This window comes from Eublepharis macularius, chromosome 8 (genome assembly GCF_028583425.1).
Source record: "Eublepharis macularius isolate TG4126 chromosome 8, MPM_Emac_v1.0, whole genome shotgun sequence".
In the NCBI taxonomy this organism is placed as follows: domain Eukaryota; kingdom Metazoa; phylum Chordata; class Lepidosauria; order Squamata; family Eublepharidae; genus Eublepharis; species Eublepharis macularius.
Genome location: NC_072797.1, coordinates 3,961,178 through 3,977,971, shown reverse-complemented (window position 1 = coordinate 3,977,971; position 16,794 = coordinate 3,961,178). Strand labels below are relative to the sequence as shown.

Genomic DNA, 16,794 nt, shown 5'->3' with positions numbered 1-16,794 from the left:
CTCTGTCTCATGAAACTTACGTTTTACTTTCCCTACCTCTCAGATGATAAAAACTATCTCACACTGTCACAGCAGGGCAAACAGCATACTTGGCTACTGAGTAAAACTTTATAACACTGAAAATATGTAACCATTCAATGGGATATCACCATATACACTACAGCATATTTACTGTGGTCAAATTACTCACATTTAAACAATGAACATGTTTTTAGAATACATTGTTCATGCCTCATAAATAGGAATTATCATTCTCTATGGCTGTTTTTATTTAAGACAATCTTGATGCTACATTCTGAGAGCGAAACCTCATCTTAAAGCATTTTACTCACTCCAGAACACTGCAGTTTCCTTCAAGAACACCCTCTCCCTCAAAAATATATTCTATTCAAATTATTTTTTAACAAATCCTTGAGAGCTTTTTTCATGGTCTTCATTTATATTACAATTTTTAGCATATGCTTAAGAACATAAGATGAGCACTGCTAGATCAGACAAAGGGGGGGGGGGTTAATCTGATCCAGAATCTTGTTTCCCATAGAAGCCAACCAGATGCCCCCCACCCCACCCCCAGAAGGCCAACTTGTAGCTCATGGAGACCAAAGCACCCCCTGCCCCAAGCCCTGGCGGAAATAAATGGTGTTCAGAAGTGCTTCCTTAAGGTTTTGTAGTACAAAAGTACTAGAGACTGGAACTATAAAAACAGGTGTGTTGTGAAGACTACAGAGATCCAACACATGGCGGACTGATTTATGGCCGTACAATGTTATACTGTGTTTACATTGCGCATTTTTGAAATTGTATTTTCACCTGTATTCTGGGTTGCACGATCACTTCCATATAGGCTAAGGTGCATTGTATCTGCGAGATCTTCACAATAGACCTATTTTTATCACTATAACCTCTTAAGACTTTTGTACTTTGTTTTCTTTATCTTCACAAAGGTTTGTTTTTATCCTCTTTCCCTGTGGTACCCATGCCAATGTTTTGCTTATTAACTTGGTGGATTTTGTGGATCGGCCAAAGAGCTACTTTTGAAGAAGGGAGTAGTGGGAGGAGCTCCGGCACCCCAGAACTTACCAGCAGCCTCCGGGGGGGGGGGGGAGAGTTCAGGGAAGAGCACAGGCCCCTCTGCTAACCGGTGCCATTCTCTGTCTTCACTTACTGACAAATGCATCAAGGCCGAGGAGGACGTGGGACACATCCCAGAAGGAGCCACTAGCACAGGTGTGGCCTTTTAAAGAGCCTACCGTTGCCGCTACCAAGGAACAGATCACAAAACAAAAAGTAGATCACTACACGTGAAGGGATGAAATAATACAATTGTCAATCACATATGAAAAAGTCAAACTGTGTATTTACAGATAATTTTCTAACGCAACAAACAAGTCAAAATACTGCTAAGTGAACCTAGTCACAAACAAGCTATCAATAATGAGAACAGTAAATCCCAGTGGATTTTAACTGACCGTATCCAGTCTTTTTGTGTGGACGTTTGATTTTGTTTAACAGAGGTTTGAGGCTGCGCCATTCGCTGTCCTTAATATATACGTACTCATTATTGATAGCTTGTTTGTGACTAGGTTCACTTAGCAGTATTTTGACTTGTTTGTTGCGTTAGAAAATTATCTGTAAATACAGTTTGACTTTTTCATATGTGACTGACAACTGTATTATTTCATCCCTTCACGTGTAGTGATCTACTTTTTGTTTTGTGATTCGTTTAGTGAGGGTGCCTCTGCAAAATAGTTCCGCTACCAAGGAACAGGGCAGGTCAAGGAAGTGAGGCTGCTCTCTGTCAGAAACAGGTTCGCAAGCCGGCTCCCTGTTGTGACAACAAAGCTGCCGCTTTTCAGCTTATGCTTCACTTGGAAGTTCAATATGCATTTTTGACTTTGTATCTCTCTGGTTGCACTAGTTCTTCTGAAAGGTCATGCTTATCTACTGTCAACTGGACAAAAATTGTGAGTGCGATGACTTATGCCTGCGACGGGGCCGCCGTTTGTTATGCTGAATAAACTGAATATGTTGAATTTGCACTTCTGAAAGCCTTGGCACCTTTAAAAAATTGTATCACTGTGCACTTTGGAAAAATGTATTTAAAATCTTTCGTTATATAAGAGTGTGGTCCAGAATTTATTTATATGGTAGGACATACTTATGTAGTTAGTTTTTCATGGCTTATATTTTTGTCTGTCAGAAGGGGCAGGTGAGTCCATGAAGCCCTGGCCTTAAGAGGCCTCAGACAGACCAGAGAGGAAGAAGGAAGGCTGGACTCCAAGAAAACCCTGGAGAGAGCACCTGGATGGGCGGAAGACGTGGCCAAGGATGACGGTCAACCCACGCCCTTCCTCACACCATGAGGCCAACTGGAAGTCTGCGAAGCTGAGGCCCAGGTGCATCTCTCCCTGAGGGATCTTAAAAGGTAAGCCGGCTAGTATGGGCAATGAGGTAATCTAGGTCCCAAGCCTCCAAACCTGGGTTTCACCACCAATGAAGATGCGGCAGTCCTTCTCGTCAGCCTCTGGTCTGTCGCTATGTGTGGGGCTTAACTGTGGGTTTGTTGGGGAGAGGAAGGCCCTTTCAGCTCCACACCCTCCTTCTCACTTCAGCCCCAGAGCAAGGAAAGGCCTTGGCTTGTCTGCCACCACTCTGGCTCCAGGGCTTACGTCTCCCTGCCCCCCCACCCCCCCGGGCAGCTTCCTCGTCAGTCAGGGCAAGTCCTGCTGTACCAGGTGTGAAGGAGTGGACAGGAAAGACTTATTGACCAAATACTGGATAAATAAGAGTTGTAAAACGGGGACGAATTAAGCCAGGGGCTGCTACAAGGGCACAGGGCAAAACTCAAAGGGAAAGAAGGAAGCTGGAAAAACAATAATGTTTATTTATACCCCACCTTTCTTCCCAATAGGAGCCCTGAGTAGCTTACATAATTCTCCTCTATTGCACCCCCACAACAACCCTGTGAGGTAGGTTAGGCTGAGAGAATGCGACAGGCCCAAGGTCACCTAGCCAGCTTCCATAGCCAAGCGGGGAGTCGAACCTGGTTCTCCCAGATCCTAGTTCGACACTTTAACCACTACATCATGCTGCCTCTCATTCATGAACAATTTCAATATTCAATATTCAGACACCCCACACACACACCCTGGCACCTCGGGGTGAGGGATAAACTCCCTTCAAAAAACAGCCTTAACACCACCCAGCTTCAGAGATTGAACAGCCCTTCACGGAGCACTCCTGAGGCTCGGAGGGTGCCTGGGAAATGTAGGCCTGCAGGTAAACCTGACAGAAAGGCTGCCTTGAGGCCTACACTCCTTCTCATGCCTAGGACCATGACAGTATAAAACAGGATGCCGGGCAAGATAGACCCACTTGGGTCTGATCCAGCACAGCTGCTCTTCTGTATCCCTGTGGGAGATCAAACTCTGACGCAAAGTTCTCCCACACATCTGTTTTCCACAGAAATCAGCTCCAAAGCCCTGCCAGCCAGACAAGCGACATCTGCCAAGACATCCTGACAGACTCTCTCAGCAGGCCGCACGTGTTCTGCCACCCCACCCCCTGCTTCCGGGGACCAGACTCACATCTGTGTATCGAAGCGCGGGATGCGTTCCCTGCACGGCTGTCACTGTCAGCGGCAGCCCCTCTAAGTTCCACAGCTTGCGGCTCAGGTCATCGTAGGAGCGGACGACGTCCACCATGTCTTCCTCGCCCGTGCCTGCCGGCTGCGAATGAACCCAAGGGGGGGGAAACCAGTTCAGAGAAATCCAGCAAAAATCCCTCAAAACGTTCATCCCACCTCAACACAGCAATCCTGGAAACGGGGTAGAAATGGTCAGCTGGAACAGCGAAAGAACAAATGCCACAACAATTATAGCATGGAAAGTCCACACGCGGAGGCAACTGCTTTCTGCATACCAGACGTGACAAATAAATAAAGGCAGGCGGCTGTCAGCTTCAGCTCCCGTTCCTGAGCTTCCCAGAGGGGCCTGGGTGCTGCCGGAAGGAGCATTCTGAGGATGCTGGTTCGTAGCTCTGGCGCTGCCCCTTGGCACAAGCAAAAGGAACCAGGAGTCCTTCCCCCCAGCAAAGCCTGGTTTAAAATGCTCTTTTCCTTCTGCCCCCTCCCCGGCTCCCTACTCCCAGGCTTCCTTTTGGAGTACCTGCCAACATCATGGCAAATGTCACCTGTGGCTGCCTGAATCGTGTCTGTTCTTGTGGCTGTTGCATGGGGAAGTGACACGTGGGGGGAGACGGAGTCGGAAAGGACGGACCCTGCACACACACACATAGTAGCAGTAACACAAAAAACCCCACAAATGTGGGGGAGACCCCTCCAAAGTATAATGCAGGCCACACGGAGCAAGACCATTGGCCCAGCATCTTCTGTCACACTGGAGCCAATCAGATTCCCCAAAGATCTGTATATGCTGGCCACAGAAGTGTCCCTTGACTCTTGTGATATTTGGAGAGACACTGCCTATGGAGGTTCCATTTAGCCATCACAGCTCACAGCCATCAATGGGCCCATCCTCTGTTAAGAGCAATTGAAACTGCTGGCTAGTAGCACATCCTGGGGCAGTGAGTTTCACAACTGAACTGCTGTACTGTATGTAAAAAAATATCTGCCAGAGGGGGGAACCTTGCCTAGCCTCCTAACCCTGGCTTGAAAAGTGGGGTGGCACCTAAACTTTTGCTGCCGAGGAAGAGGTCTCACAGAAGAGGGTACCGTACAGTTACTAGGCCTTGAAAGGAGGAGGAGGAGGAGGCTGCTTGCTGAGCTGCCCATTCCGCTCTGAAGCAACTGCAGGAGGCAACTTGACCGCCAAGGCAGCATTGCCCACCATCTAGGGTTGCCATATGTCCTGCCCCCAAGTGGGCATTGCTTGCCAGCACACCGGCAGTCAGAGGAAGAAATTTTAAAAAAGCAGCAACACTGTGACATCACTTCTGGGAAACACCCGGAAGTGACATCACGCCTCTCTAGGAATCGCTGGAAATTCTATGGTTTTACTACAGAACGTGACAAAAACAAGAGGGAAAAAAACCCCAACCTGATAAACAAGTCAGGAACCAACAAAGTTGAGCAGCCAAAAAATATAAAATACAAAAGAAATATATTCTTATATTATAATTATAAGAAATATAATATAATTTGCACATTGACTAGCACAGGAACACGCACTTGGTATGAAACTCTGGCTCGGGACAGAATGCTAGCTGAGCACCACTTCTGTGGACTGAGGCCACCCAAGTAGATATTAACAAGTGACTTATATTAGGGGCTATAAATGTTCCGTTTTTATACTACCTGGCCTGAACCAGCAACGTTTTATATTTATCAGTCCTAATTTTTATGGGTGTGTAATAACAAATTAGAACACAGAGGAAGGACCACAGGGCCAAAACGCATTTGGTCTCTGTAAATGTGCAATCAGTTTTGTGACTTGGTTCTTGTATATGTGTCAACAATTTCGTGACTCCTGTGTAACTGATGTTACTAGGTCTTTAGGTTTTTAACTTTGTTCCATGGTTTTTAATCGCTTTTGCACTGTGCAATAAATAATTATATTTCTTTTATATTTTATATTTTCGTGGCAGCTTTACCATAGAGCGTCCAGCGTTTCTTACATAGTCACTACTGCTAGCACTCTGCCTTACACCCCAAATTCCTCCCCTCCCCTCCCCTAATGGTGGCTTAAGGGGCCAAGGGAGATCGAGCCCCCCTGCCTCCCAAACTAAATGGTGCTGGGATTTTCCCAAGCAAGTTAGCAGGATGGGCACATTTGTAAAAAAATGTGTGGGCTGCTGAACATGAAAACAAGTGGAGGAGGGAGAGTGGACGAAAATGAGAAAACACACACTGAAAGGGGACATGCCACATTCCCTTTGTGCCAAACCAAGACCACTTCTTAGGCAAAACCAGATTTCGGCAGCTTTCTTGCCACTCCTTTTAAACAAAGCACAGGCTGCAAAGCAGCTCTTTGAAATACTGCAAGCTGCAGGAGACACCTCGAGGCCAATCTCATCATTGCAGGCAACTCCTAAAAGGCGCCTAAGGAGAATTCAGTCTTCAAACAGCTGAGAGCCAAGCTACAAGTGACGCCTGACACAGGATGGACTCTTGTCAGCTTCCCTCAAGTTTTGATGGGAAATGTAGGCATCCTGGTCTTGCAGCTGTAATGGAGAGCCAAGCTGTAAAACCAGGACGCCTACATTTCCCATCAAAACTTGAGGGAAGTTGACGAGTCCAACCTGTGTCAGGCGTCACTTGTAGCTTGGCTCTAAGATTCATGCTGAAGAAGTTTAGTCATTTTCAGTGATAATGCTCAAGGGGAGGGGGGTGTTTTGGTTTTAGAACTACTTGGATTTGAACAAGTGAGAGAGAGAAGAGAGGAAAGTTTACAGCGCGGTCACAGGTTTACAAGAGCCACACAAGACACAAAAGGCAAAGTCAAAACATCTAGGCTGAGGTACAGATCAGGAAATAAGAGAGAACGTGTTTGTATTTTCCATTACACATAGGACAAGAAGCGACAGGTTGAACCAGAGAACATAGTTGCAGGCAAGTCATATGTTCAATGGCACCTACGAGGAACCATTAAGGCCAAAGGATTAGATCCGGAGGGCCTCTGTAGTTCACGCCGCGCACCCTCCCTCTTATTTGGGATCTCATTTCTCTATCTTCTAGACTACCAACACTCAAAAAGACCCCCTCACATTTTTATTCCACCTGTCCTCCAAGGAGATCAGAGCAGGTGTACATGGTTTTCTCACCTGGTTTTGAGGGAATGAATGGCTGAAAAATTACCCAGCAGCATTGAATTGGATCTCAGCCTGGGTGTTTTCCTACCTAACATTATAAGCTCTTCACCACGTGGGTTCTCTAGGTACCAAAACACCGATTCTTCTGCACGCTCCCAGACATTCAAAGGACTGGGCGGATAAAGATCTTACCTCCCGTCCTAATTTGATTACAGACTCCAGAAGGGCACCTGTGTAGCAGATGGCAGATTCAGGAATGTCCATGTGTCTGCAAGCAAAGCAAGAGTGACTGTTAAACAAGGTGCAAGGTCCTTCACCAGGGTCACCTCTTCAACACATCCTTCTAAAAGAAGTTCCTATTCTAGTTAAGCCGTCAAGAATATATTAAGATGGGTTTGTCTGAAGCAGTAAAGAAGAGCAAGAGTCCAGTAGCACCTAGAAGACTAACAAAATTTGTGGTAGGGTAGGAGCTGCCGTGAGCCACAGCTCACTTCTTCAGATACGGCTAAAATGTGAGTCCAAGATATAAGGACAGATGGACTCACATTCTAGCCGTATCTGAAGAAGTGAGCTGTGACTCACGAAAGCTCCTACCCTACCACAAATTTTGTTAGTCTTATAGGTGCTACTGGACTCTTGCTCTTTTCTACAGCAAGAATATATTGAAACCGCATAGAGGAAGGACTCAGAGGCAGAGCGTTTGGTCTGCATGCAGAAGGCTCCAGATTCAACCTCTGGCATCCATAAAAGGATTAAGTGGTAGGAAGTATGAAAGACCTCTACTTGAGACCCTGGAGAGTCGCTGCCAGTCAGAACAGACAACACCGACCTTTGAGAGACTAAGTGCCTGATTTGGTACAAAGCAGCTTCAAAAGTTGAATGGCTGGCAAGAGCTTGGAGGCTAGTAATATGCTGGGTTTGCACAATTTACTCTGGCTATTGAGATGGAGTTTTTCTCAGAGCAGAATTAGCATACACTGTAGAGTAGGAGAGGTGGCACACAAATTTTCTAAATAAATATTAGTAGTCGAGAAGATACAGCCTTGTTGCTCTGTGTCCAAGCATCTTCCAACTTGCCATGCTCTGGATCCCACAGATCTGTTGTCTTAAGAATTCTGTCTTCCGACTGGAGGAAAGTACGGCTGTCCCCCTGGCCCCATTACTAAAGGGCAGTGTGGTTACAGTGACATCACTTCCTGCTCTCCAACCTCTCAGCCACTGCTTACTCAAGTCCGGCTTTCCATATCAAGTTCAGGGGGAAAGCGGTAGCCAAAAGGAGTTTTGTGACATCTTAAAGAAGGGATTCCTAATGTGGTGCCCACAGACACCAATGCCATCTGCCAACGTCTTTCCTGGTGCCCAACAGGTATTTCTAGAAAGTGAGTGGAGCCAGATGGAGCCTGATTTGCCACTGGAAATCTGAATGGCTGTGTAGTTAAAAAAAGCATTCTTTCTGTTAAACCGAGCTTCTGCCTGATATATCAAAGGGTTATTATGAGAATTATACAGAATCTTTCTCCCTGGTATTTTGTGGTTGGCTCTGTCTCCTACGGCAGTTGTTTGTCGCTGCACCCACCAACCTGTGTCAGAATTTCAAAGGTGCCCACAGGCGGAAAAAGATTGGGGACCTCTGCCTTAAAGACTGACAAATTATTATCATGGAAGCTTTTATGAACCAAAGGGAGTGACATGAAGGCATGAAAAAATCCGGAAGGAAAAAAAAACATTTTTTCCAGCCCAAAACCTGGAAGTTCAGAGGAATGGGGAGGGGGTGTTTCCAATGAATCATTTCTCTTTTGGAATGAGTAAAATACTGTTAAGACAAGGTTTTATTTATCTGGAGATGTTTATTTAAGAAACTCTATAGCATTAGAGGATGATAATTTCTGCATCCAGCATAGATATAAAAGCATTCTAATCCCAGATGTGGGGGCCAGTAGGGCCTTTTAGGCAAAACAAGTGCTCATTGCCTTTTTCCAATTTATCTTTGAAACTAAGGGACATGTAGATAGCACAGGGAAGCACAGCCTGTCCATCTGTCTCTAGAACTGAATTATTTGCTAATTTTGCTTGCAGAAAATTACGGTCTCGATATTTTAATTTCAACAGATATGTCAAATACTGCTATTGTATTGTATATGCTAAGCTATAAACAAAGCATTTTATATTGTGTCCCAGTGAGAAAGGAGGACAATAAATGAAGTTAATAAATAAATAAAACAGTAAAATATTTGGGCTTGATTGGAAAGGACTGCATATATTTCTATTTCCCCCCATATTTTCAAATATTTTCAAATATTTCCAGGAATTTTACACCGCTAACCAAAAAAACAAATGCAAAGATGTGTGCTATGATAAATTCATTAATCTTTACAGTATCACAAAACTCTCTCTTTACTTAGGTCAGGGCTGTTCCCTTTAAACTACTCTAAAGGCGTGCCAAAGCCATTTCCAGCTGCATTCTCTTGTATGGAAGTGGTACCAGAAGCACCCCCATGTTGCTGGCGAGCATCGCTTTCCGCCCGACAAAGGGTAAAGCAGGATCCATTCTGTCCATCAGGGCCCTCCTTCCCTCCCTCCCCCCACCCCTTCCGCTGCTCGTGCTCCCAAAGCAGTGCTACTCACAACTGCAAGAGGTGCCGAATGACCTGCTCCGGAATGAGGCGCTTCTGGCTGTGGTTGGGAGCATTCCACAAAACAGCCTCACAGATAGACCCGTCTTGGAAGCGTCTCAGTTCCGACCGCTCTCCCCAGAACTTCCGGAACTCCACTGCCTGCGGGAACAGAGGCAAAGCGGTAAAAACTCGAGGAGAAAATTCTTCACAGCAGACACAGCCCTTCCAAGGGCTATCACCACAAGTTAGCTCCAGTCCATTTTCAATTTCTTCCCTATTAGACATAAATAAAAGGAAAAGTTCAAAGATAAAAACAGAATGTCATAATACTGATTAGCTTCGCACAGTTAACGCCAAACTTGCTTACGAGGACTGCAAAAGTTGGGAGTGATGGTAAGACTCTACTTAAATATAAGGTCTAAGTTTTCTGATGACTGGTGAAATCTATTTAACTGTTGGTTGTTGTGGGTTTTCCGGGCTGTATTGCCGTGGTCTTGGCATTGTAGTTTCTGACGTTTCGCCAGCAGCTGTGGCTGGCATCTTCAGAGGTGTAGCACCAAAAGACAGAGATCTCTCAGTGTCCTGTCGAAGGCTTTCACGGCCGGAGAACGATGGTTGTTGTGGGTTTTCCGGGCTGTATTGCCGTGATCTTGGCATTGTAGTTCCTGACGTTTCGCCAGCAGCTGTGGCTGGCATCTTCAGAGGTGTAGCACCAAAAGACAGAGATCTCTCAGTGTCACAGTGTGGAAAAGATGTTGGCAGGTCATTTGTATCTACTCAGGAGGGGTGGGGTTGAGCTGAGTCATCCTGTAAGAGTTTCCCAGGGTGTGGAATGCTAATGGCGGGAGGCTTCACTGTATCCTGAGGAGGTTCTGAAGATGCCAGCCACAGCTGCTGGCGAAACGTCAGGAACTACAATGCCAAGACCACGGCAATACAGCCCGGAAAACCCACAACAACCATCGTTCTCCGGCCGTGAAAGCCTTCGACAGTACATCTATTTTACTGTTATTTTGCCATAGACTGAAAAATCAAAACCAATAGTGGAGAAAAACCAACTGAAATGAACAGAAGCGCTCGGCTTGTGTGCGTGTTACCCACAGGAAAGAGAAGAGCCAGTAGGAAGTCTCTTGGATACCAAATGCAAGACACCGTCCCCGGCTCACCTCAGGACAATCCGCTTCCGGCCCCTTCTCCAAGATGCTGGCAGCGAAGTCAGGGCTCAGCAAAAGCCCGAACGAAAGGGGCCCGGTGTCTTTGTGCTTTGGGGGATCAACATTGATGGGCCACTGTGGGGAAAGATGCAAGGGGAAAGAGTTAGGGAGCCACCCTGGGTAAAAAACAGCCTCCCTCGGCGCTTTCCCCAGAGCAGACCGGAAACGCAGGAACCTCCCGTCCCCTGCTAGCATTCTCACTGGACCAGAATATAAAAAGGGGCTGCTCCGGAAACTGCAAAGTAACAACCACAAAACAACTCTTTTCCAGAGTACTCAATCAAAAGGGTATAAGACATATAAGGACAATTTATATATAAAGTGCTACACTGCTCAATTCCAAAAATGTCTACAGTAAATATGAAACGGTATACATCACGGCGTCAGACTGACCTGGGGTTGCCAATATGGTGGTGTGTTTCGGACTGAAGCAGTTGCAATTGAAGAAATGCCTATGAAGAAGGGATTATACGAAACGGGATTGGACAACGTATGCTGGCAAAACCCGTAGGCGTGGCACTTGGAAGCTTCACGGCTTCATAAACATCTACAGCATCAAACAAAGAATGTTGGACTTTTGTAAACTAATTGATTTTCACTGCGCACTACAGACGAATAAACTATTTTTGTATTGAATTATTATCCTTCTATTGTAGAAATGGACTTGAATACTGGTTGTGCACTTTAAATGAATGAATGAATGACTGTTCTTAATTTCTGAATCGGCAGGGTTTATAACTTTTGTAGTAGTATTTTTCCCAACAGTTGGATGTGAGAATGTTCAGATATTATTGTATACCGTTTCATATTTACTGTAGACAGTTTTGGAACTGAGCACCGTAGCACTTTATATTTAAGTTGTCTTTATATGTCTATACACTTTTGATTGAGTACTCCGGAAAAAGAGTCGTTTAGTTGTTGTTAGCGTTCTCACTGGGGCAAGGCTCAATCTTAGCCAAAAGTGGGTCCGGCCACTACCACTCAGCTCTGAAAGACATGAAGTTGTAAGCAGATGCATTTAGAGCTCTGGCTAGGATTCTCTGCCACAGAGGAGAAGGCCCTAGAAACAGCAGCCAAGGGTGAGACAAGCAGAGCCTGCCAACATCAGGGCTTCTTCTGAGGTCCTCTAAAATATGTTGGGACAGGGGCACAGAAGGGAGGGGGCATTCTTCAGCTACCCGGTTATTAGAGATTAAAACCAGCACGCTGCTGGAAATAAACCGCAATCAAAGAAGCCAGGAGCATTACCCAAAACCTCAGGGAGAAAAGAGACCATTACCGGAGCGACTTGGGGGAGAGAGTGCGTCAGCAATAGCACTCTCTGGGCCAGCCCACGTTCCAGCAAGCTGAGGAGGAACGGCAAAGCTGCAGCCACGTAGTTCCCACTGTGGTCCAGCAGTTCACTGAGAAGCCGCATCTTCCTGCAGGCCGCCTGAAGCTTGGAGACGTGCTTGAGGCTGAGGAGGGAAAAGGCAGAGGTCCTGGGTGGCTGTACCTGCAAAGAACCTCTCGGCCTGCTGCTAAGCAAGCGGAGGGCTTTGCGCACTCTTTTAAAAGGGGCTTCTCGACTCAAATCCTCTCAAAGAGAATCAAAACTCGGCAGCACCAACAGAGGCCACATCCTGCCTCAACGGTGATACTGTGCAACCAGGGTAATTGCTCCAAATTAAGACCTGCCATTTCCCCTGCTTTTTCTGGCTTTTGAAGAGAGGCATAAAAAGCTGTTCCTGGCAGGGAATCCCTTCTCTATAGACTACAAGAAACCCTGTTTAGATTCTGCACACGTACGCAGATTTCAAGATCTCCTGCATCCCACATATTCAAAGCTACCTCTGCAGTCCCAAGGGCCAGAAATCTGCTTTTAAGTGAAGCTAACTTTTTCAAGAAGCCAGTTCAGCCAAATCTGCAGCTTTTAGCAGATGCCTGAAACTGTGGAAAAACCAAGAGGCTAAAGGAGATCTTTTAAAAAGCCGAGGTCCGTAAGAAGCTGAATTATATGTTCAATGGTATGCTACATCTGTAAATCACAACAGTGAAAAAGTTAATCGTGTAAATCACAACAGTGGAAACAGTGTGGCCCTTGTTCTTCAAATATACTTTTTGCAATTTTAAAATTGTTAACAAAAAAAAGCTTAAGACTCAGAAACTATTTTCTCCCAGCCTATTTTGCACTTTCCCCTTCTTTTTCAAATGCTTCGGCAACTATAATAATAGTAACAATAATAATATTTGATTTATATTCCGCCCTTCAGGACAACTTAACACCTACTCAGAGCAGTATTATCCCCACAACAATAATCACCCTGTGAGGTGGGTGGGGCTGAGAGAGCTGTGACTGACCCAAGGTCCCCCAGCTGGCTTCAAGTGGGGAATCAAACCCGGCTCTCCAGATTAGAGCCCCACTGCTCTTAACCATTACACCAAACTGGTGCACACGAAACTACATCAAACCATGACAACTAGGATCCTTATATGAGGGGGGACAGCAGCTAAGGTTTCCAAAGACACTACCCCAAAGCAGTCAAGATGCCAGACGGGCCAAAACTTTACTGTCCCAATAATTTCAGTGTACAGTTGGAATCTTACTGGAACACATGATCAAAGGCTCGGATCAGAGGTTTGTGGGTCATAAGTAACAACTGAAATCCATCCACTGTCTTGTCGTCCAGGACATCCATCGAGTGTTTGGCTTCAAACTGGAGCTAGAAAGAGCCAAACCGGTTGTGTTTAGATATTAAGGATCAACTCTGGCCGCCCTGTAGAGGGATACTCTCCCATTGTCTAGGCATCAATACACCTTAAGGGTCTACAGAACAGCTGTGATTCCAAGTACAAAGTGTATTAATGTATCCCTAGGCTGTAACATCAAAACAATCATACAGAATTAATACATACCCCCACAAGAGACACAAACGTATATACATACCTAAAACATTACATAAATCTCATATGATGTATAAAAGAATTATTTTAATTTAGCTAAACTCCTATTAGGAACAACCAAGGCTAATTTCTTCCTCAAGTTAATTGATGGAAGGATAAAACTAGCCACTTTAAAGGTAACCTCCGGAATGGCGTCAGCCAATAAAAAGTATATACAACCCTGCTCTGTACCGGAAAAGTTAGTAAAAAATGAGTGCAAGAACTTCTTACAGATAGACTTATGATGAGGGCAATGTAAAATATAGCGTGCAATATCATCTACCTGTTTTAAATTGCAGGAGCAAATGCGCTTTTCCAGGGGTAGTTTTGAGAATCTACCCTGGAGATAAGCAGACGGCACGGTTGGAAAAGGAGTTTGCATAAATGCCTTTCTCAAGGAGGCATCAGAGAGATCAGCCAGATAGCGGGAGAAAATTTTAGTTCTCTTAAACCAGGGGCACCAAGGTGAAAATCTGGATTGCCCAGCAAGGCTGCTATCTCGAAGGGCATCCCGGGCAAAGATCATATCCCCCAAATCCCAGCACTACATCCAGCGAGGGCAGGGAATACAACTGGGAAATAGTGAAGAGTAATTTAGGTTCACGTCCTTATAGTACCGGAAACAGGTGTGAAGTCCCACCTCCCTTCTTTGTTCTGCTTTCGGGGTGCCCTCGCGGTGGGTCAACAGAGAAAGGAACAGAAAAGCCATGTGACTAACTGACTGGTAGTTTAGGGCAAATCACATCCATTCACAACCTAATCCACCCCATTCCGATAACAGATTTCTACCCTACCGTTGGCGTTCTACACAGAATCAAATGTGATAGAATGACAGCACTAAGAAGCAAGTCACACAACATGATGTATGAATGAATAACAACCTTTCTACAAACCCAGTGATGGCTCTGTTACGTTAGACCAAAGAAGATATGGAAAAGAGAAGCTGCACGGCAATCTTTCTGTGGTCACAGGAGCCTCCAGCTGCAATCCCACACACACGTACGCGGCAGTAAGCGTTCGAGTAAACATGCACAAGAGTGCACTGTAAATGTCTTTCATGTGCCCAATAAAGTTTAGACTTTCCACTTCTCCCGCTGCCAAAAGTGATGCCTTTGGGGCCCACAAACGGCTTAACAACAAGAAGTACTACTACTGAAACTAAGCAGGTGCCGTTATGGTCCCTCCCCGGGATGGGAGAGTGAAAGAAGCCCCACTAAAGCAAATCATATTTAGGTCCCATTCTTAAAGGAACCAGAGCTTCCTAGAGGCTATGTCGGTTAAACATGCATCAGTTATAGCTCCTCAAGGGTCCATTTTACTATGCAACATCTAAACACGTTCCTGGGAAGCCAGTTTTCAGGACCCTTTGTGAATCTACTGACCTGGAGTCAGGTTGCTGGCAACCATGGTTTGCACCTGGCGTCTGGCTAAACCCGTTCACTCCCAGGAAGGGCCAGTCACAGCTCCCCCCATTTGCCAACCCCTCTCCCTCTTTACCTGCTTGTATTTGCTGGAAGTCATATCTGCACACAAGTTCACCAGCCCAGAAGGGTCCACAAAGACCACCTGGAAAGCTCGATGGAAGTCTGTCAGGGTAGGCTGTAGAAGAACATATTGCTCAGATTCAAAAGATGTGGTGGACAGAGATGGCAGCTTCTAATAAGGTGGCTTGAACCCCCCCCCCCCAAAATCTTGCCCAATCCTCTACCCAACAGAAGTGGCAAAGAAGTAACTTTTGTCTGGACAGCCCTGCTGCTGGCACAGGGAAGTCTGTTTCTCACAGCAGATGGACAAGCCGGCTACTGATTTCCACGAGGCAGTGACCTGTCCTAGATGCTTCTCTGTGAGAATGGATGAAGCATCATTGCTGGATGCAATTGCGTTGCGACCTCAAGCACACCAATGGAGAAGTGATGGGCCATCTTAATACAGTCGTCTACAAGTTAAGGACAGCCGGATAAAGTTTACAAGACATGGGATGGATGAGGGCTAATAAGATGAAACTTAACCCTGACAAAATGGATGAGCTACTGGTGGAGGTTTGTCCCAGGAATGGGGATATTTCCTGTTCTGGATGGGGTTGCACTTCCCCTAAAACAGGTTTGTAGCTTGGGGGTGCTGCTCAACCCATGCCTCTTGCTGGATAAACAGGTAGCCACAGTGGCCAGGGAACCTTTCACCAGTTCTGGCTGGTGAGCCAGCTGCAGCCCTTCCTGGACAGGAAAGGCCTTGCCACTGTAGTGCATGCCCTGGTGACATCCAGATTAGAACACTGCAATGCACTCTGTGTGGGGCTGCCCTTGAAGACTATCCAGGAAGTGCAACTGGTACAGAATGCCGTAGCCAGAATGTTGATCCAAGGTTCGGGGGCACATGGACCATAACACTCCAGTCTTGTTCCATCTACACTGGCTCCTGCGCCCAATTCAAGGTGCTGGTATTGATCTCTAAAGCCCTATACCTTGGGGCTAGCATACCTTAAGGACCACCTTCTCCCATATGAACCTACCCATCCACTCTGGTCATGTTCAGAGGCCGTGCTTTGGGCCTCCTTGCCATGTGAGGCTAGATGTGTGGCTACAGGAGAAAAGGTCATGGTGTCGAAACTTTGGAAAGCCCGCCCCAGGGTGATTTGCCAGTCTCCCTCTGTCATTGACACTTGCCAGTGGTTGCAGACTTTTTTGCCATACCCCCAGTAAACTCTTACTGGCCTCCTCCCTGGTTTGTGTGTGTGTGTTTGTTTACACGTTTTTTGTATTTATATATACATTTTAAATGTTATTTAAATGTGCGGTTCACCACTTTGAGGTCCCTATTTTGGCTGGAAAGGCAGCATATGAATGTTTTTAGTTAATTAATTAAATCCCCATTCCTTGCCTTCACCGGCCAGCCCAAGTTCCAGGAAAAAACGCCATCTTACCAGCGAGCCGTCTGTGTCCTTTGAGACGCTGATTCCAGATGTAGTAAGATCTGTAGAGGCTAGGAAGGAAGAAGAAAAAAAACTCTATAAAAATGAAGCGAAGTGATATATTTGGGGTGGGGGGTGGGGTGGCAGCCTCCCCCACACCCAAGAACCAGAGCAGGAAAAGTTTCTTCCCTCCTCATTCCCCAGCCATCTGGCAAGAGTTCAGATGCCCCAGTGGGCATGTGTGACCATGGATATCTAACTGGGCTGTCCAACCTACTGCAAAAGTGACTGGGAAGAAAAAGGTGCAAGCTACTCCAATTCCTAGGTGGGAAATACCAAGGGAGGTGTCCCCTTCTGGAGCTGCTGC

General features: G+C 46.0%; 1 protein-coding gene across 1 annotated transcript in view; it reads right to left on the bottom strand.

Moving 5' to 3' along the window:
* Positions 1 to 16,794, bottom strand: part of NOL6 (nucleolar protein 6) — a 58,426-nt gene that overhangs the window by 29,277 nt on the left and 12,355 nt on the right. Inside the window, exons 9-16 of the mRNA XM_054986097.1 lie at positions 16,440 to 16,498; positions 15,017 to 15,118; positions 13,184 to 13,299; positions 11,877 to 12,054; positions 10,550 to 10,672; positions 9,394 to 9,542; positions 6,961 to 7,036; positions 3,588 to 3,728 (exon numbers count right to left, since the gene is read on the bottom strand). Coding sequence (XP_054842072.1) covers positions 3,588 to 3,728; positions 6,961 to 7,036; positions 9,394 to 9,542; positions 10,550 to 10,672; positions 11,877 to 12,054; positions 13,184 to 13,299; positions 15,017 to 15,118; positions 16,440 to 16,498 — 944 coding nt within the window. The remainder of the gene's footprint in view (positions 1 to 3,587; positions 3,729 to 6,960; positions 7,037 to 9,393; positions 9,543 to 10,549; positions 10,673 to 11,876; positions 12,055 to 13,183; positions 13,300 to 15,016; positions 15,119 to 16,439; positions 16,499 to 16,794) is intronic.